Source organism: Hibiscus syriacus, unplaced genomic scaffold (genome assembly GCF_006381635.1).
Source record: "Hibiscus syriacus cultivar Baekdansim isolate YM2019G1 unplaced genomic scaffold, ASM638163v2 tig00110279_pilon, whole genome shotgun sequence".
Lineage (NCBI taxonomy): Eukaryota > Viridiplantae > Streptophyta > Magnoliopsida > Malvales > Malvaceae > Hibiscus > Hibiscus syriacus.
Window position 1 is genome coordinate 149,410 of NW_024062659.1, and position 20,804 is coordinate 170,213.

Sequence of the window (20,804 nt, forward strand, 5' to 3'; positions counted from 1 at the left end):
GCCATATCCCTCATTCATGTGTTGGACATGAGTGTTGTTATGGACGCCCGAAGTGCCATTGTTACAGATTTTTCTTGGCTCATATTGTGAACTCTTTTTTTTCTGTTAAAATCAACAATGCAAGTTTGAAGGGTCATTTCCTGACGGGACGAAGTTAATCACTATTCACAACCCGATCTCAAGCGAAAGTGGAAACCTGAAGCTTGCATTATATGGTTCTTTTCTACCTGGTAGGCCATGCATATATATATTTGGAAATGCACACTTCCTCAAAGAATATATGCATAATATATAAGTGATTTTACATGTTATTGATCCAAGTGTGAGTGTTAGAGGCTGATATGAGTCTAACACGGGTATGTTCTATGTTTTTCTAAGTTTCATTCCATATATCTGTAGGGTATTTGGAGGGTCATATTCAAATATGTGCCAGACATGTATATTTTAAGCAAATATATGCCAGACATGTTTAGAGTTTGATCAATTCCACATCAGTTTCAGTCTATATCATTAGGATTTGAGTGCGAGTGTTAGATACGGATAATGATTAGATTTTTCTATATTAATAGGATATGAGCAGTGTTAGATCTGGGTATGATTAGATTTTTCTAAGTGTTTCGAGTGAATCCTTGGAGGTCATAATTCTGCATCCATATGTTGAACATGAGCATTTCAAGAAGAATGTTAGGTGCCAACAGCATAGCTTTTGGTACCACTATATCTATGTGTACATAGCTATGTATGTGAGTTTATGATACGAGTATGTGCCTTATACGCGGGTATGTTCATATTTTTCCCAAGTTTTTCCCATGTCTTTGGAGGATCTTATCTCCATATCCATATCTGAAAATGTATCTGACATGTGCCGGACACAGGCACTTAATGAAAATGGTCTTAGTAACATAGGTACAGAGAATTGACCTCCAATACCATGCCATATAACTAACCTATACACTTCTGTTAAATTTTTCCAAGGAAGAACTGAAAGATCTCTGTGCTAACCAACAATTTTTCTGGTAGGAAGCCATTATCACTTTATCGAGGTAAACCCTCACCTGGATTTCGATCGAAGTAAAGCATTAGACATGCGGCTAAATATACCACCGGGAACAGCAACAAGATTTGAGGTCGAGCATTTTAGCCTTCCTCTGTTGATAAGCTTTTTGTTTGATCATTGGTTAAGCCACATAAGAGTTATTCATTGATCATGTTGTGAGCGTCGGTTATGTATATGTGTTGACACAGGTATGTTCAATACTTGTGTTTTTCCATATATTCAGAGATTCATACTCTTATACCAAGTCTGAATGTGTCTCAGACTAGTATGTTCAAGTAAAATGAAAAGTTGGAACAACATAGGTACAGATTTCCCTTTCTTGGGAAGTGTATGTGTGACAGACATATCGAGTATGTATTTGGATACGGGTATGAGATATGATCTTCCAAGTACATTAAAATCTTGGAAAAAAGTTGAACATACCACATATCCATGTACAACGCTCACACTCGGTGTTGTAAGAATTTAGAAGAGAGCATTTTGTTAATATAGGAGGGTTGTTTAAGTGTTTCTATTACATTAGTAGATATATTCGTTGGTTTAGGATCAGCACTTGATCTAATCCGAACCTATTCTTTGACTGAAAGATGTTTTCCTTTTCCAGCCCGGAGATAGTAAAACCGTTGTGCCTGTCAGCATTGGTGGTAACCGAGTGATCAGAGGAGGAAACGGAATTGTTGATGGCCCTGTCGACATTGCCAATATCGAAACAGTGGTGGAAATTACAAGGAGTGAAGGTTACGAGAATATGGAGGACACAAATGCTAGGTTATAACTTGAGCTAGAAACTTATTGTCATCTTGTTTTACTTCGATCTTATTTCACCAAAAGAATATATTGATTAGCAAGCATCGTCTACTTAAATACAAAAACATTGATGCCTCGACTTGTTTTGCAGCGAAGGCGAGACCGGACAAGATTCTGATTTTACCGCAACGATTTCTTCTGAGGCATATGCTAACATGTATGGCCCTACTACCGGTGATAAGATCCGGCTCGGCGATATGAATTTGTATGCTGAAATAGAGCGGGATTTTGCTGTATATGGTGATGAATGCGTATTCGGTGGCGGAAAAGTTATAAGAGATGGCATGGGACAATCATCTGGGCATCCACCCGATAAATCTTTAGATACTGTTATAACAAATGCTGTGATTGTTGATTACACCGGTATGTTCAAGGCAGATATTGGTATTAAAAATGGCGTAATTGTTGGACTTGGGAAAGCGGGCAATCCGGATACCATGGATGGAGCATCGCAGAACTTGATCATCGGTGTACGTTTCTTTTCATATGAATGCATTGTCCGACTATAGTTATACTAATGGCTGATTCCATCGATTCACAGGTCACTGAGGTTATCGCTGGAGAAGGATCGATCGTAACTGCAGGGGCTATCAACTGTCATGTGCACTTCATATGCCCTCAGTTGGTTCATGAAGCTATTTCAAGTGGTAAGCTACATTCTCAGGCATACATAGCTAAAGATGTTCCCGAAATACGTAACATGCACAAACCTTACATATCATTACGTGCTTGGTTTAGGCAAGAGCAAGAGAGTTATAAAAGGGACAACATCCATGTTACATAAATACTTCGGATTAATATAAATTATAGAATCATGTATCTTTATTAAATATTTAATGTAGGCATCACAACATTAATCGAAGGTGGGACTGGACCGGCGGAGGGAACACGCGCAACTTCTTGCACACCGGAACCGGCGCAAATGAAAATGATGCTGCAGTCCACTGATGACTTCCCTTTAAATTTTGGGTTCACAGGGAAGGTAAGATTAAGTTTTTTGCAGAATATATTCAACCTTTTTTTTCTTGTTAATTCATGCATAACATAACACATGTATGGTACATACATGTACTCGTATCATCAAAGTATGCGGCGTTGAAAATGTCCTCCCCTTGTAAACAAACCCGACGCGTCCTTAAACTTCCTATACAGTAGATGAACATCTTGACATGCTGGTATGAGAAGATAGCAGTGACATTACTTGAAGTCTTGAACTTGGATAAATGTCAGCATGCTCGATTTTTTCCCCAAGTTTTTCGATTCTCATCCTTTCCTATCTTTGCAGATGGTTTGCCATCACCTCAACAAGGATATTCCTGAAGATGTAGCGTTTGCGGAATCAAGGATCAGGGCGGAAACCATTGCCGCCGAAGACATATTGCACGACATGGGGCAATCAGCATCATATCTTCCGATTCGCAGGCTATGGGTGGCATCGGCGAGGTTTGTTTCTCATTTTGCATGTGCTTATAAGAGACAACTCTGGAAATTCCAAGATCGAAATGAGGAACAAGTTCAAATTCTTTCTTTGTTTCCAGGTGACAAGCAGAACTTGGCAAACAGAGGACAAGATGAAATCACAAAGGGGTCCTCTTAACAACGAAGAAACTTCTTCCAACCTTAAAATCAGACGGTACATCGCAAAATACACCATAAATCCAGCCATTGCTAATGGCATTGCAGAATTCGTCGGTTCGGTCGAGGTATATCATTTTCTTTGTACATATGTTGAAAATGTTCAGCTCTATAGATGATGACTTCATTGGCTAATATATGAGTTTCATCTTTCAGGTGGGGAAGTTGGCTGATCTTGTTTTATGGAAACAGGCCTTCTTTGGGGTAAAACCTGAAATGGTAATCAAAGGCGGTATTATTGCTTGGGCTAACATGGGAGATGCTAATGCAAGCATCCCAACACCCGAACCGGTAAAACTTCATATGCTCCGATTCTTTATGTTTTTTATTGTATTAGTTGTGGCCAATGTTTGTTGTGGATTCATACCTAGACATGAACTCGAAGATATGACTCTTCAAATACATGAAAAATTTTCTCGAGAATGTTAAGAGATGAATCGAAGAAACCTAGTTAAGCACTTTTATTAAAGATGAGTTGTCACAGGTGTTGTCAAGACCAATGTTTGGAACATTCGACAAGGCTGCAAGTGCCAACTCCATCGCTTTTGTAAGCAAGGTATGAATCTCTCTCGCTTTCTATTATTTATATATATATACATATATGGATATGTATACGAGGATAACAGAATTAGGAGTTTTACGCTTTTTTAAGACATGTAGATTGAACGAAATCAAATGCTGAGATTTATTCATTATTTTTTCGATAAATATCTCATTTTTTTACTAATGTTAATCTCAACCTTTGATTTCTCATCCAATGATCCTAAAAAGGTATAAAACTCTTATTTTTACACCGGGTGTAAATGAATCATGTGCCATATATATAATTTTTGGATGAATTCAAATAGTTATTTTTTTCATGAAAATTACGAAAGAAAAAAGATAATAATAATGCACAGTTTTATTCTTGGTCGTCTATCTAGTTAGATTCATCCAACGACCCGTCTAAGTAGGTTTTACTGTATATATATATATATATATATATATATCAACATTCACTTATACAATATAAAATTTAAAAATTTTGCGCATTTTCTGGATCGTTTGATTAAATAAATTCAAAATACGTATAATTTTTTTTTAATTTTACATCGTGCAAGTGTATACTAAACCAAACCGAACTATTGTTGTTTTATCAACGTTAGATACACGTGTATACATGAATATGTAGTGGTAGTACACATATACATGGGTTAGCATTTAATTACATCGTATAAAATTCAATTGTTTGACTAAATGAATTTAATTTATGAGATCCTACCACTACATATGTACGTATACAGACAAGTGTATGATAAATCAATAATGCTTCGGTTTGGTTTTGGAAAAAGCTTATGATTAACATGTAGCAGCATTCTCATTTTTTAAAAAAAATCGATGTCAATGCCATAAATAACTAAAATGGTTTCGGACAAGATCAAATCAAACCAAACATTTTTGGGTCATTATCCAAACCCTAAAACCCGATTGGAAACCAGACCAAAAATTGCAGTTGACTTCAGTTTTAGGGTTTCTCTATTACAATATAAGCCGTAAGTTGTATGGAAGAGAGTGGAAGCTGTCCGCAATACCAGAGGTCTAACCAAGCTTGACATGAAGCTCAATGATGCTCTCCCTCATGTTCAGGTGGATCCCGAAACTAATGTCGTGATGGCCGACGGCAAGGTTCTCACTTGTGATCCAAAGACAATATTCCCCTCTCCCGGAACTATTTCCTCTTCTAGATAACGCTCTAAAACTGTCAAAACCATCATTTCAATGGAGTTTTTCCGTTCAATTAGTCCGGCTATTAAACGGAGTTTAAATCGACAGACTTCAATTAAGTTTTAAACATTACACCTAATGCTCAAGTAAACTTGATTAAAACGTTACTAATAATTTAACGACTCAATTAGAATATTTTGAAATTCGAGAACCGATTCAAAATCTAGACATAGTTTGGGAACATTTGGTGCAATTAACTCGATGATCAATGAACATAAGGGGAGAGGATAACGTATGTAAGACAACCCTATCCTAGCTATTCCGTAAGGTTGGGGAAATGTCTAGTTATAGTTTCAGCCCTCAACCATCTTCAACTTTGAGATTTAATCCCTCAACTTTAGCGCAATTTATGTTCACTTTGACAACAGCAACTAACATGGTTATCAATTTAGACCTCTGCTAATAACATCATAAACGGACCGATCAAACTAAAGTAAACTGATTAAATCCTAAGTTTCAGTACTGATAGGAAATCTAAGAAATTGTAATAGACCAAAGTTTGCACGGTACCTCTACTCAGCCTGAAGGGACAACTAATTGGAAGTTAGATAAAATCCAGAATATGCAAACTTGGATCATCTACGCATGAGACCCTGGTTGAAGTAGTTTAATGGGTAAAGTACACAAAAGGTCTTCCTACTATAGGGTACCGCTTTAGTCCCTCTACTATTAAAAGTTACAAAATAGTACTTCAACTAATTGACAAAGTAACAGGCTTGCTTTGACACTGAAGTTACATTCACAGATATGCCATAAAAGGATTCCAGACCTAATTATAACTTGGATCGCCTAGTCCATAAGTGAAATATATCAAAATATACTTTTTCCCATAAAACGTAAAGGGCGTGTTAAGCATACAGACAAAATTTGAATCAATAATCTGTCAAGTGCAAGCCCACCATTTGGCCAGACCAGATAAAAGAGGGCATAAGATAAAATAACAAATCTTGAACACATCTTTACAGGGAAGAGAAATATTTGCAACATCTCGACTCTTAAAAGCTTCTTCACAGCACAAGAAAATACTGTACTAAAACCCCATAAAAATAATAATCCCATTAGATTAAGAAACAAACCCAGTTGGCACTGCAATTTTCATACAGCAAAGGCAATCCCTCATAGATGGACAATATTTTGCTAAGCTCATAAAACATTCCATAGATGATTAATAAATTACTTTTGATGTATAATGGTTACTGTCAATTTCTTCATCAATGAAAGGCAAAGAATGTCCTCCCTCTCCACACCAACCATCTCTTGCAAACACAATGTGAATATTAAAAAAGATGAACTGACAGTAGGAAGAAGTCATATTTTTAGTATTCAAAACCAGCTATAAAAAGAAGGTTTACATCATTGTTCCAACAAAATATGTTACACAAGTCTCAGCTGAAACTGATTTCTAAACGAAAAAGAGGCTAATATGCTACACCTTGCAATGCAGATTCGTATGCATTTTCATATGATGAACAAAGCTGGAAATCAAATTAACCTGCAAAACATCTGGCTCGCAGGTAGAGGCAAACAATATCTCCATCCAAATCATCATCAGTGCTTGCTAAAAAACAGCAAGAATGATCTTCTGAAAATAAAGTTTGCAACCTCCGTTGAATGCATCTCTCACCTCAATAATGTCCCTCCAACAATAATGTGAAAAATCTAAAACATGAAGATCAAATGGCACTGATGAATGAACTTTCTTAGCCAAACAAACCACCAGTACCCAATTCCCCTTGTTGCCACTCCTTCTTACGTTGCTCTTGCAAAGGATCTGGACTCTTTAGCACTCTTCTCATTCGCCTAACACGATGCAAAAGACATCATTTAAAAATTTAACAATAAATAAAACCCAAATTACAAAAACAAAAACAGCAGTCATGATGACTTTTTGTTTCTGTTGTTCAATACCTGTCTTGAGCATGTCGGGCAGGGAAAGTGGGCATGAAAGCTTTAGTCTTGGGAAGGGGAACTTCACGAAACCACTCATGGTTAAGAGCATCTTCAGCTGTTATACGCTGAAGATGATATCAGAAGGCTCAATCAATCATACAAAAAAGAAATAATGACAAGGTAACTCAAATAAATAAACAAGCCAAGTTACCTTCTCAGGATCATAAGTAAGAAGTTTATTCAGCAAGTCAAATCCAGCATCAGAGAGAACAGGTGTACCAGTAAATGATGTGGCTGGGAACTTTTTGCGCAATAGATTATACCTGAAAGGAAACATACCAGTCATTAATGCAACAACAAATTATTGCTTTGTTACTGAACTGTCACCAATGGAGGCCAGAAAGCCAGAACAGAATCACCCAAAGCTGGAAGCCTGGGAAAACAGTGGGAAAATAAGACAATGTGAATATTACACTCAAAAGAATCTAAAATCAAATTATATAGAGTTAATACTTACTGATGCTTGACAAAGTTGACCTTGACACCAGGCAACTTTGAAAAACCAGGCCATATTGTCTCATTTGGTGTGCCAAGTGTTCTGAAAATCTGCAATTAGTAACCCATGAAACAAATCCAAGACCATTAACCACCATGTGCAGATTCAAGCTATTCCAGAAATAGTACATCCAGATGGTAATGATTAATAAAAAGTAAGACCAACTACTTTATAATTCACCTTGTCAAGTTGATCAAATTCAGTTTTCCCACTGAAAAGTGCTTCTTTCGATAGTAGTTCAGCCATGATACAACCCAGAGACCACATGTCAATTGCGGTGGAATATTGTCTGGCTCCCAAAAGAAGTTCTGGTGCCCTGCAAAACAAACCAAAATATAGAAGATCTGACTACTAGAATATAAATGCTCACATAATTAATCAACCAAACTTAAGACAAACTAACAGCGCAAAAGCAAAACTTTACAAATGTTAAAACCAGCTATCACTCTAATGCATACGGGGCTCATACTTATAACCAACCACAAAGAGAGAAGTACAAGTAATAATTCAATAAACTTTAAGACATTAACAGTGCAAAAACAAAAGGTTAAATCTTAAAAGTATATAAACAGTAAAAATAGGGTTTAAGTTTAAATAAGTTCACAACAAGGGAAGTCCAAATAACATCTCATCAAGTCAAGTTTGTACTTTTCTCAAAGCTTTCTCCAAGGAACTGTTACATCAAGACTTAAGAAGTTTTACTATTCAGCATTTAAACAGATAACAATAGAAAAAATGGGGGATGTTTCTTTCAATAATCAACATTCAACACTTGCATGCCCAAATTCACATTTCAGAATTATTTTCCATACACCCAATCACAAACACCTTATGAAATTATAATTTATAACGATGAAAAGAAAAGAAAAAAAGTCATAATTTATTTCAACAAATATGAGGATTAACACATTTTGGAAAGTGATCAATGACATGCATATCTCACCTATACCAAAGAGTAACAACCAAATGCGTATATGGTTTTAATGGGATTCCATACTGACGAGCCAATCCAAAATCACAAATCTTCAATTCACCTTGGTTATTTAAAAGCAGATTAGATGTCTTCAAATCACGATGGAGAACCCAGTTATCATGGAGATACTTGACGCCCTCCAGTAGCTGCAGCATCAAGCATTTAACCTCACTTTGGCTGAATGGTTGTTTTATTGTTTCCATCAGCCCTTTCAGATCATGTTCCATGTATTCCATCACCATAAAGATACTATCAAGGCTACTGCCTACAACTACTTCTTTAACATCTACAACCGATGGGTGATGAAATGAAAGAAGAATGTTTATTTCCCTCAAAGAGGTCAGAGGAAAACCTTCTCTTTCTTTCTCCATCTTTACCTTCTTCAATGCCACAATTTCCCCCGTCTTCTTGTCCCTAGCTCTATACACGACACCATATGTACCTTCATCTATCTTATTTAGTCTCTCAAATTCATCTACACTCCTACATCCCTGAAGCATGTTTACACTTCTTAAAGGATGAAGTGTAGGTTCTGGTGTTCCAGGTGAATCATTTTCATTCTCAGAATCTGTATCAGACTCCCTAACACTATTGTCATTTTTATCATGTTCAACGTCAATCTCCATGTAGTCATCCTTCTCTGAATAGTTACCTGGGTAATCATCCCCACTTCCAGACCTGGAACGGGCAGCTCGTTCATCAGATTCAGATGATCTGGCTCTAATTCCCACAGGACCTTCCCTGTTAAGCTCCCCAAGCTCTGGTGTTGTTGACTTATTTCGAGATCTTTCATGAGCAGATTCTGAAAGAGGCAACTTCTTCGTTTTATGCATTTTCTCATCTTCTAAAATTTCACCCTCATCACTAGAAGAACTACCACCAGATGCCCATCTAGAGGAAGATATATGGCGGGTCAGTACATAATCTTCATCTTCTAGATGCCCAGCAAATTGATTGTTAACCTGCTCTTTTGGTGGGGTCAAATCCAAATCGAATGAAGACTCCAAAGCAGAGTATCCAGCAATTTCAGCAGCAACTGGCGAAGGAGATTGTGATTTATGGTTTTTGCTTTCTGTAACAGGAGAAGTCGGTACGGTCCCACTAGATATATTGTTAGGTGAACTGATAAGAGCTTTAGGCACTGTTGGTGGAGGAAAGGCTATGACTGCTGATGACTTCCTACTTTTTGATGCACTGCTTAATTCCTTGTCATCTATATCCCATACTATAGGTGAAAACCTCCTTTTCTTTCCCACAAGAGACTGAGCCCCATTATCCATTGCTTTCACAACTTCACTATTTTTAACCACTGACTCAGACTCCATGGCATCTTCAGATCCGCTTTCACTAGACAACTCACCCGGCTCCTTATCTACTACTCTAAGAGAAAACCCACACCGCCTGGGTCCACGACTACCTCCACCACCAGTGTCACCAGAGCCACCAGAATCGCTTCTACTCGAAGAGGGCCGATAGCCACCATTTACAGCTTCCCTCTCCTTAATATCCTTTTGTCTTACCCTAACTCTATCTCTTGCTTCCTGTGCTCGAACCCTTTCGTCATTACGGCTATCATTCCTAGATGACTCATAATCTTTAGAATTACCAAATTCTCGCCTCATCACCTCAAATTCAGAATCCCTGTTCCTAAACCCATTATCATGATAACCCCCATTCCTCCCAGCAGCCATGAGTAAACCTCAAATAGTCGGAAACCCAATTTCCAATTCAAGAAATTCCTTCTGAATCGGTTACTTATAAACCCTAAAGCCTCGAAAACAAGAAGCACGCCCCCAATTCCAAGGAAAAGCGAAACCCGAAATCCAGGGTAGTTAATCAATACGAAATCATCTAATAACAAGCAATCAAAAGATCCGAACCAAAGAAAAGTGTCAGATCCTCGATTTTCGAGCTGAATAACTCGAAAATGAACAGATTACAATGGAAAATAAAAGAAAAGACGAAAAGGATAAACCCTAGAAGGTCAAATTTTTCAACGATGCATCGATTTTCCCCAATTCTCTCAACCAAATTGAGAGAGAAAAGAGAATTGAGAGTATCTATGGCATACCGGTGAGGAAAAACATGGACGCAAAGGGCGAAAATCGGCGATCGCCGGTTCGCTGGAGGGGTGGGTGCGGAGCTTTCGATTTTCGAAATCTCGAGAAAGCCAAGGCGAGAAAACTGTGTTTTTTTTTTAGTTGGAGGCAAACAAAATTCCTTAAATTATTATTAATTAATTAATTGCAAATTTAAAATTTTAGGTGAATTGCATTATAGATCACTGAACTTAGTTGTAACATTCAAATAGATTATAAATATTTAGGGTAGAGTACACAAATGGTCCCCCAACTATAGAATATTATTTAATCAAGTCCTTCAATTATTAAAAGTTACAAAATAGTTACATGACTATTCATTATGTTCTAAACTTGTCATTTTCTGTTAAAAATTGATAGTGTTCTGAGTTGAACAATAACTTGTTGATCGTGATATAATAAAATTTGATCATAGAATCTCAAATGATTATCATATCTCGGTCATCATGTTAACGTTCATCTTAGACAATCATCGATTTTTTAATGAAAAATGATAAATTTGAAACATAACAAATAATCAGATGACTATTTCGTAATTTTTAATTTAATAAAGTAATATTCTATAGTCAGAGAATCGTTGTATAACTTTTAATAATCAAGAGATTTAATAAAATAGTATCTTGTAGTAGAGGATCATTTGTGTACTTTACCCAAATATTTAATTCATTAAATACATCTTCTAACCTTAATTATAATAAATTAATTGATATTTTAAATATTATTCTAAGCATTTCTCACACTATATTATTAAAGTAAAAATGTACTAGGGGTAGTGTGAGACACATTCGGACTTGGTTTATGAGTATGAATCTCCAAATAAATGGGGGAAAACGCAAATATTGAGCATATTTGTTTGGAAAAATACATAACCGACATTTACTCTAGAATCTGAGTAACATAAATGTACACAACATGATCAATGAATAAGCGTTAATAGACAGAGACAGACCCATGAGCCTTCGTCAGGGGTTGCAAGAGTATCAGGGGTGACACTTTTGAGGGGTGGTACTTGGATTAGGGATGGCACTTGTGGAGGGGTTGCTTGGGATACCCCGGACACCATGGAGGTCCACCCCTGGATGAGGGGTTGCCCGGGATACCCCGAGCTCCATGGAGGTCCACCATTGTTAATAGACTTAATCAATCAAACAACAAGCTTCTCAACAAATGAAGGTTAAAGCACTCAACCTCAAATATTTTAGTTGTTCCTGCTGATATATTTAGACGCATTCCATATGCTTTCCTTCGATCGAAATGTAACACCCTCAGACCGATAAGGGTAACCCGATCCGATCTGAGGTGTCATATTAGGGCCACCGGAGCGACCCACTATAAATATAGAGGAAATTTTAAAACCTTTTATCAGAGCATGTAAACTTATAAAATCATTTGCCACAATTTAAAAATAAAACAGATTTTCAGACTCGTATATAAAACAAAATACAATTACATGCCCCCTAATCACATGAACCATACTCTGCAAACAACGTCGGAAGAACTCTCTTACTGATATCGATAGCTGCACTGGTACAATTATTTTAACCTGCAATGTTGAGTAATAGAGCGAGCTTCGAAAAGCTCAGTAATACAGAACTACCAGATGATGCTGAAGAACGTGCAGATACAGATAAACATACATTTCTTTATTGGTTCAGATATCTACAGATTTTTATGCTGCGCGGAGATCCTATTGATATTTCAGATGGTAACGGACAATGAGCTTTCAGTTCAGAGAAATATTTCGGATGACTGAGTTCAAGAGATCAGAATAGGTTATCTAGTGTGTTCCCGTAAAACTAGTAAAAAGATACAGGTCTTTTTAAACATATTTATATATATATATATACCCTCATCCGTCACGTACAAAAAGTATAGGTTCCCCAGAACCATACAACCCCGTCACGTATAGTAAGGCCCTGAGCACAAAGCCGAGGAGCCTGCAAATAAGGCCCTGAGCACAAAGCCGAGGAGCCTCCAAGTAATCTTCCTCCAACAATACCCCCCAATAAAACATGTACCGTCCATAAACGGATATATCAAAAATCAAAACATAATTCAGGTAAAGTATCATATCAGAATCTAGGTCAAGTATCAGATCAGAATCCATGTCAATATCAGATCAGAATCCAGGTCAGGTATCATAACATAATTCAAATCAGAAATTAGATAAAATATTCATGTAATTAGAGAACACACCAGAGTTTACAAGTATTATTTAGAGGTACTATATCAGGCAGAGAAACACAGTTCTTCAGTATGTCGATAGAATGTTGGAATTTAGAATCACTATTGGAAGAGTTCATTAACAGACAGAATCATCAGTTATTCAGAATGAGAATTATCAGGATAATATCTTATTCGGACAGTTTTCAGAAGCTGTACGTAATCATAAGGGTATTCAGAATCCTTTACATCCATGCCAATTGATCGGATAATCAAACAACTTGAGAACGAAGATTCAGAACCTTAACAATCTATGTCGACTGGTCAATTCATTTTCCTTCTAGGGTATTTACTCTTTAATACCACAAATTCTTGTCCATAGATCATCTTCAGAAACATCGCTGAATAGATATTCCAATGGTCTTTATCTCATTTCCAAGCTTCCATGATATCATGAAATACTAACGTGCTTGATTTGTAGTTCATGTTCCTTAAGGACGATACATCATGTAAATTCATCCGAATTTCCAGGCTTATCCTAATCACTTACTTAATCCTCAGTCATTGAAGTTACTTATTTCATTTAGCATTCAAGTCGATTCCAGTTACTTCGGGATTTTCTGGAGTAATACAAACGTTCATGTATTTCAGATATATATTGTACTTCAGATCCATTCAATTTGATCTTCTTGGTTGATTTCTCTAACGAATATTCATTTCTTAGTATCGGATGTGATCCAGAGTTGAGCTGAGTACTTTTAAAATTATCATCGAACCACACTTGAGAAGACGAACACACATTCAAGAAACATCTATGTCATTCAGGTACTGACATATCCTTAAGATTGATCATCTTACTTAAGTTGTGATCCATAACTTCTAAAGGTAGTCCAACACCTATGCTTATTTGGATTCCTTAATTAATCCAAGGCATTTACTTAGAATAGGACACAAGGGTATTTTGGTAATTTTAGTGTTCATTTTTATTCCATTTATTTCATAGCTCGAAGATATCCAATCATTCTTGAGCTTGGTGGTATTCTTGGGTCATTTCCATTACAGGGGTATTTTGGTTATTTTATAGATTCATCGTATTTCAATCATTTCATTCCGTCTAATCTTACTATTAAATTCAATCTTATCATTTATTTCAGTCCTTTCGAACAATTATGACAATAGAACACCCCGACAAATTATTCTTCAGGTATTTACTTATAACTCGGATATTTCTGGGTCAAGTGTCTTCTCAGATTTTACAAACGAAATATCAAGAATTTTCCTGAACTAAGTCAAGATCTTAACAATCAAATCCGTACTTAATCGAGTTAAGTACGAATCCTCAAAGTATTTTCTCATTCAGGGTCAACTCGGACTATTTTACTTCTCAAGGACATTTCCGTAATTTCTTAACCAGATAATTTTGATATTAACTCTTAACGAAAATAATTATAATTTAGAGATCCTATGATTAATTGCTTTCTTGAACACTCTCTTATCTTGAAATGATTCCTTAATAGAATTCTAATATCTTGCATAAACCCTCTATGGGTTAAAAACCGATTATCCGTATTTCCTAAGCAAAATCTAGCATTTCTTAAACACATATGTAGTTTTATCATATCAATAAATCCTTTCAGAGTTATTAATCAACTTTCAGGGACAATTCTTGACATCTTACAACTTAAGGGTATTTTCAAAATTTTACCCTACCAGAGTATTCTCATAATTTCTCATTCAAGTACCTTTAACATTTAACCTTTAATGACATATATTATAAGCTACAAATCCATGATAATTTCTTTATCACTAATCACAGAACTCATAATATAATTCTAACAATCCATCAATTTCTTATATTAATCAGCTGAACTATAATCAGTTGCCAAATTTCTACTGTATTCGAATCGAGTGTAGAAATTCATTAACTACCCAAATGAGACCAATATTATCTTATTCATGCATTTACCGATATTCACCTGTTCATAAAGCATAAAGAGGTAGTAAAGTATTACCTCGATTTCCATGCAATACTAATCGACCATAAAAATTCCATTCGAACGCCTTTGATCTTCAATTCAACTTCCAAAAATTCCTCAGATAAATATCAACATAAATTATATAAAAAACGGAGCTTAATTACGATAAACGGATCGAATCGGGTGATAAATCAGTGAAAAATAGCTTATCGGGTTTGAATTTGGCGAAACGGACTTCAGATTCGGATTCAGGACGTTGAAAGCATAAAATATGACTTTTCAGAAATTTGGAATTTTTGGTCAAAATCAAGGTCAACGGGTTTGACCGGTAAATTCGAGGCTTTCGGGTTTGAATTTTGAAAAACAGACTGCGGAATCGGATTTGGAACATCAAAAAATGTCAGGATAGGTATACTCGGTCAAAGTCAAAGGTCGTTTAATGCCCGATCAAAGCCCGTCAAAGTTTTGGTCAATAATGGTCAACGATCAACGGGTCAACGGGTCGGGTCAATGGGTTGGGTCGGGTCGGGTTGTAACTGGTCAAATCGGTCAACTCTGCTCCAAAACAGGTCAACCCGATCATTTGGACCATCCCCACGCTCAGTGGCGACGCATGGGGGCGCGTGAGGCCCTTTCCAACTGCCTAAAAATCACGGAAAAATTCTTAAAAATTATTTTGAGCGATTCTGAGACACTTACAAAGCTTGGTTCATAATTTTGAACGGTGGAGAGCTCGATTTCAACAAATCGAAAACTTTGACTGCTTCACCTCCTCACGCGCCGCCGTCGACGGAGACGAAGGATGACACCGGCGGACTTAGAACGATGCAAGGAACACGATGGTGTGGGAGGTGTCGTAAACGGATCATCGGATCGTCGTGAATCGACGAAAAACCAATTGAAATCGAGTTATTACCGATGATACTTTTGACTGAAATTAACGACGAACGGCGACGATTCACGATAAAAGGTTTCAGGGGTTTTGTTCCTCGCTCGGCAACGAACACGATGGTGGTTTCGGCTCGTCGATCGGAGGTTGGACGGCGAGTAGATCGGAGTTGAAAGAAGGGTTGTTGGAGAGGGGAAAACTGGAAAACCATTTTGGAAACTGACATGGGAGAGATTTATAATTCAACATATATAAAAAATGGTTAAATCATGAGTTTAATCTCTCAATTTTCTACACTTCTTAAAACGGTCTGTCAACTTTAAAATTTTACAATTTAATCCCCAATTTCTTCTAAAAATACCAATTAAATTCACCACTTTATAATTTCTTAAATTTATCCCCTAAATTGAGGTGTTACAATTCTCCCCTCCTTAAAAGAATTTCGTCCTCGAAATTCTCTCATATCACATAATTGCAGAAATAAAACTTCCATCAGTTCTCTCATATCTTTAAGTAGCTTTTACAAAAGTACGAATCATCCACTAATCCTTAACCAACTGAGCATATATTCTTATCATAACTTTTCCTCATTTCAATAAAAGAATCCGAACGAAAATTTCTTTGAGTAATCAATTCAGTCTTTGTCATGAGAATAGGCTCATAGAGAAGTAGCATATCCAAATTTCATTTCCGGAGTCAAGTCAGAATTTTTCAGATAAATAACTCTCACATGGCTCGTAAGGTACTTAAGAGTGTTTTGACAGATGCTACTGATATTCCATTTTGTACAAGTATAGACTTAACGGATAGAAACTTCTGTTTACTCGATACAGATAGGGACTCAGTCCTGGAGTTCTGACTCAGAGAGGTACGATTGTAGTCCAGAGGCATGTACTGATCAGACATCGGTTTAAAATTCGACCGACCGATCCATATTGAAAATTTTTGACTCAAACCATAGCTCTGATACCACTAAATGTAACCCCCTCAAACCGATAAGGGTAACCCAATCCGATCTGAGGTGTCACATTAGGGCCACCGGAGCGACCCACTGTAAATATAGCGGAAATTTTAAAACTATTTATTAGAACATGTAAGCTTATAAAATCATTTGCCACTATTTAAAAATAAAACATATTTTCAGACTCGTATATAAAACAAAATGCAATTACATGCCCCCTAATCACATGTACCGTACTCTGCAAACAACGCCGGAAGAACTCCCTTACTGATGTCGATAGCTGCACTGGTACAATTCTTTTAACCTGCAATGTTGAGTAATAGAGTGAGCTTCGAAAAGCTCAGTAATACATAACTACAAGATGATGCTGAAGAACGTGCAGATACAGATAAACATACATTTCTTTATTGGTTCAGATATCTACAGATTTTTATGCTGAGCAGAGATCCTATTGATATTTTAGATGGTAACGGACAATGAGCTTTCAGTTCAGAGAAATATTTCGGATGACTGAGTTCAGGAGATCAGAATAGGTTATCTAGTGTGTTCTCGTAAAACTAGTAAAAAGATACAAATCTTTTAAAACATATATATATATATATACCCCCATCCATCACGTACAAAATGTGTAGGTTCCCTAGAACCATACAACCCCGTCACGTACAGTAAGGCCCTGAGCACAAAGCCGAGGAGCCTCTAAGTAATCTTCCTCCAACAATACCCCCTAATAAAACATATACCGTCCGTAAACGGATATATCAAAAATCAAAACATAATTCAAGTCAAGTATCATATCAGAATCCAGGTCATGTATCAGATCAGAATCCATGTCAATATCAAAACATAATCTAGGTCAGGTATCATAATAGAATTTAAATCAGAAATCAGATAAAATATTCATGTAATTATGGAACACACCAGAGTTTACAGGTATTATTTAGAGGTATTGTATCAGGCAGAGAAACACAGTTCTTCAGTATGTCGATAGAATGTTGGAATTTAGAATCACGATTGGAAGAGTTCATTAACTGACATAATCATCAGTTATTCAGAATGTGAATTATCAGGATAATATCTTATTCGGACAGTTTTCAGAAGTTGTACGTAATCATAAGGGTATTCAAAATACTTTACATACATGTCAATTGATCGGATAATCGAACAACTTGAGAACGAAGATTCAGAACCTTAACAATCTATGTCTACTGGTCAATTTATTTTCCTTCTAGGGTATTTACTCTTTAATACCACAAATTCTTGTCCATAGATCATCTTCAGAAACATCGCTGAATAGATATTCCAATGGTCTTTATTTCATTTCCAAGCTTCCACGATATCATGAAATACTGACGTTCTTGATTTGTAGTTCATGTTCCTTAAGGACGATACATCATGTAAATTCATCGAATTTCCAGGCTTATCCTAATCACTTACTTAATCCTCAGTCATTGAAGTTACTTATTTCATTTAGTATTCAAGTCCATTCTAGTTACTTCGGGATTTTCTAGAGTAATACAAACGTTCATGTATTTCAGATATATATTGTACTTCAGATCCATTCAATTTGATCTTCTTGGTTGATTTCTCTAACGAATATTCATTTCTTAGTACCGGATGTGATCCAGAGTTGAGCTGAGTACTTTCAAAATTATCATCGAACCACACTTGAGAAGACGAACACACATTCAAGAAACATCTATGCCATTCAGGTACTGACATATCCTTAAGATTGATCAACTTACTTAAGCTGTGATCCATAACTTCTAAAGATAGTCCAACACTTATGCTTATTTGGATTCCTTAATTAATCCAAGGCATTTACTTAGAATAGGACACAAGGGTATTTTGGTAATTTTAGTTTTCATTTTTATTCCATTTATTTCAGAGCTCGAAGATATCCAATCATTCTTGAGCTTGGTGGTATTCTTGGGTCATTTCCATCACATGGTATTTTGGTCATTTTACAGATTCATCGTATTTCAATCATTTCCTTCCGTATGATCTTACTATTAAATTCAATCTTATCATTTATTTCAGTCCTTTCGAACAATTATGACAGCAGAACACCCTGACAAATTATTCTTCAGGTATTTACTCATAACTCGGATATTTCTGGGTCAAGTGTCTTCTCAGATTTTAGAAATGAAATATAAGGAATTTTCCTGAACTAAGTCAAGATTTAACAATCAAATCCGTACTTAATCGAGTTAAGTACGAATCCTCAAAGTATTTTCTCATTCAGGGTCAACTCGGACTATTTTACTTCTCAAGGACATTTCCGTAATTTCTTAACCAGATAATTTCGATATTAGCTCTTAACGAAAATAATTACAATTTAGAGATCCTATGATTAATTGCTTTCTTGAACACTCTCTTATCTTGAAATGATTCCTTAGTAGAATTCTAATATCTTGCATAAACCCTCTAGGGGTTAAAAACCGGTTATCCGTATTTCCTAAGCAAAATCTAGCATTTCTTAAACACATCTGTAGTTTTATCATATCAATATATCCTTTCAGAGTTATTAATCAACTTCCAGGGACAATTCTTGACATCTTACAACTTAAGGGTATTTTCGAAATTTTACCCTACCAGAGTATTCTCATAATTTCTCATCCAAGTACCTTTAACATTTAACATTTAATGACATATATTATAAGCTACAAATTCATGATAAATCCTTTATCACTAATCACAGAACTCATAATATAATTCTAACAATACATCAATTTCTTATATTAATCAGTTGAACTATAATCAGTAACCAAATTTCTATTGTATTCGAATCGAGTGTAGAAATTCATTAACTACCCAAATGAGACCAACATTATCTTATTCATGCATTTACCAATATTCACATGTTCATAAAGCATAAAGAGGTAGTAAAGTATTACCTCGATTTCAACATAAATTATATCAAGAACGGAGCTTAATTACGATAAACGGATCGAATCGGGGGATAAATCAGTGAAAACATCTTACCAGGTTCGAATTTGGCGAAACGGACTTCGGATTCGGATTCAGGGCGTCGAAAGCATAAAATATGACTTTTCAAAAATTTAGAATTTTCGGTCAAAATCAAAGTCAACGGGTTTGACCGACAATTTCAAGACCTTCGGGTTCGAATTTCGAAAAACAGACTGCGGAATCGAATTTGGAACGTCGAAAAATGTCAGGATAGGTATACTCGGTCAAAATCAAAGGTCGTTTAATGCCTGGTCAAAGCCCGTCAAAGTTTTGGTCAATAGTGGTCAACGGTCAACGGGTCGGGTCGGGTTGTAACCGGTCAACACTGCTCCAAAACCAGTCAAACCGGTCATTTGGACCATCTCTACGCGCAGTGGCGGCGCGTGGGACACGTGGGGCCCCTTCCGGCTGCCTAAAAATCACGGAAAAATTCTTAAAAATTATTTTGAGCGATTCCGAGATACTTACAAAGCTCGGTTCACAATTTTGAATGGCGGAGAGCTCGATTTCAACAAATCGGAAACTTTGACCGCTTCACCTCCTCACGCGCCGCCGTCGACGGAGACCAAGGATGACACCAGCGGACTCGGAACGATGCAAGGAACACGATGGTACGGGAGGTGTCGTAAACGGATCATCGGATCGTCGTGAATCGACGAAAAACCAATTGAAATCGAGTTATTACCGACAATACTTCCGACGAACGGCGACGATTCACGACGAAAGGTTTGAGGGGTTTTGTTCCTCGCTCGACAACGAACACGATGGTGGTTTCGGCTCGTCGATCGGAGGTCGAACGACGAGTAGATCGGAGTTGAAAGAAGGGTTGTTGGAGAGGGAAAAACTGGAAAACCATTCTGGAAACTGACAGGGAGATATTTATAATTTAACATATATAAAAAATGGTTAAATCATGGGTTTAGTCAGTCAATTTCTTGCACTTCTTAAAATGGTCTGCCAACTTTAAAATTTTACAATTTAATCCCCAATTTCTTCCAAAAATATCAATTAAATTCACCACTTTATAATTTCTTAAATTTAGCCCCTAAATTGGGGTGTTACAAACC

At 36.5% G+C, this 20,804-nt stretch overlaps 1 protein-coding gene and 1 pseudogene across 4 annotated transcripts; one reads left to right on the top strand and one right to left on the bottom strand.

Moving 5' to 3' along the window:
• Nucleotides 1-809: 809 nt before the first annotated feature.
• Nucleotides 810-5,223, top strand: LOC120115961 (annotated as a pseudogene).
• Nucleotides 5,224-6,563: 1,340 nt separating this feature from the next.
• Nucleotides 6,564-10,821, bottom strand: LOC120115841 (cyclin-dependent kinase G-2-like). 4 transcript variants are annotated; one of them, XR_005515512.1, is made up of 7 exons: nucleotides 8,653-10,813; nucleotides 7,890-8,025; nucleotides 7,671-7,759; nucleotides 7,365-7,476; nucleotides 7,172-7,278; nucleotides 6,888-7,063; nucleotides 6,564-6,818 (listed from the first exon to the last, which is right to left on the bottom strand). XR_005515512.1 is itself a non-coding variant. In XM_039136445.1 (7 exons), the coding sequence occupies exons 1-7, from the start codon at nucleotides 10,371-10,373 to the stop codon at nucleotides 6,964-6,966; spliced, it is 2,175 nt and encodes a 724-aa protein (XP_038992376.1). In that variant the 5' UTR covers nucleotides 10,374-10,811; the 3' UTR covers nucleotides 6,825-6,963. The 4 variants fall into 4 exon arrangements, 3 of the variants coding, with proteins under 3 accessions (XP_038992376.1, XP_038992375.1, XP_038992377.1); XM_039136445.1 differs by lacking the exon at nucleotides 6,564-6,818 and having other exon boundaries at nucleotides 6,825-7,063; nucleotides 8,653-9,741; nucleotides 9,832-10,811; XM_039136446.1 differs by lacking the exons at nucleotides 6,564-6,818; nucleotides 6,888-7,063 and adding an exon at nucleotides 7,573-7,586 and having other exon boundaries at nucleotides 7,171-7,278; nucleotides 8,653-9,741; nucleotides 9,832-10,821.
• Nucleotides 10,822-20,804: the final 9,983 nt, after the last annotated feature.

What these genes read in the sequence shown, in the direction of transcription:
- LOC120115841 (XM_039136444.1), bottom strand. Translation starts at nt 10,373, where the DNA reads ATGGCTGCTGGGAGGAATGGGGGTTATCATGATAATGGGTTTAGGAAC. An exon ending in AATTTGATCAACTTGACAAG is followed by an intron (nt 7,760 to 7,889) that starts GTGAATTATAAA and finishes TACTAATTGCAG; the next exon opens with ATTTTCAGAACACTTGGCAC. An exon ending in GCCCGACATGCTCAAGACAG is followed by an intron (nt 7,064 to 7,171) that starts GTATTGAACAAC and finishes GCATCGTGTTAG; the next exon opens with GCGAATGAGAAGAGTGCTAA.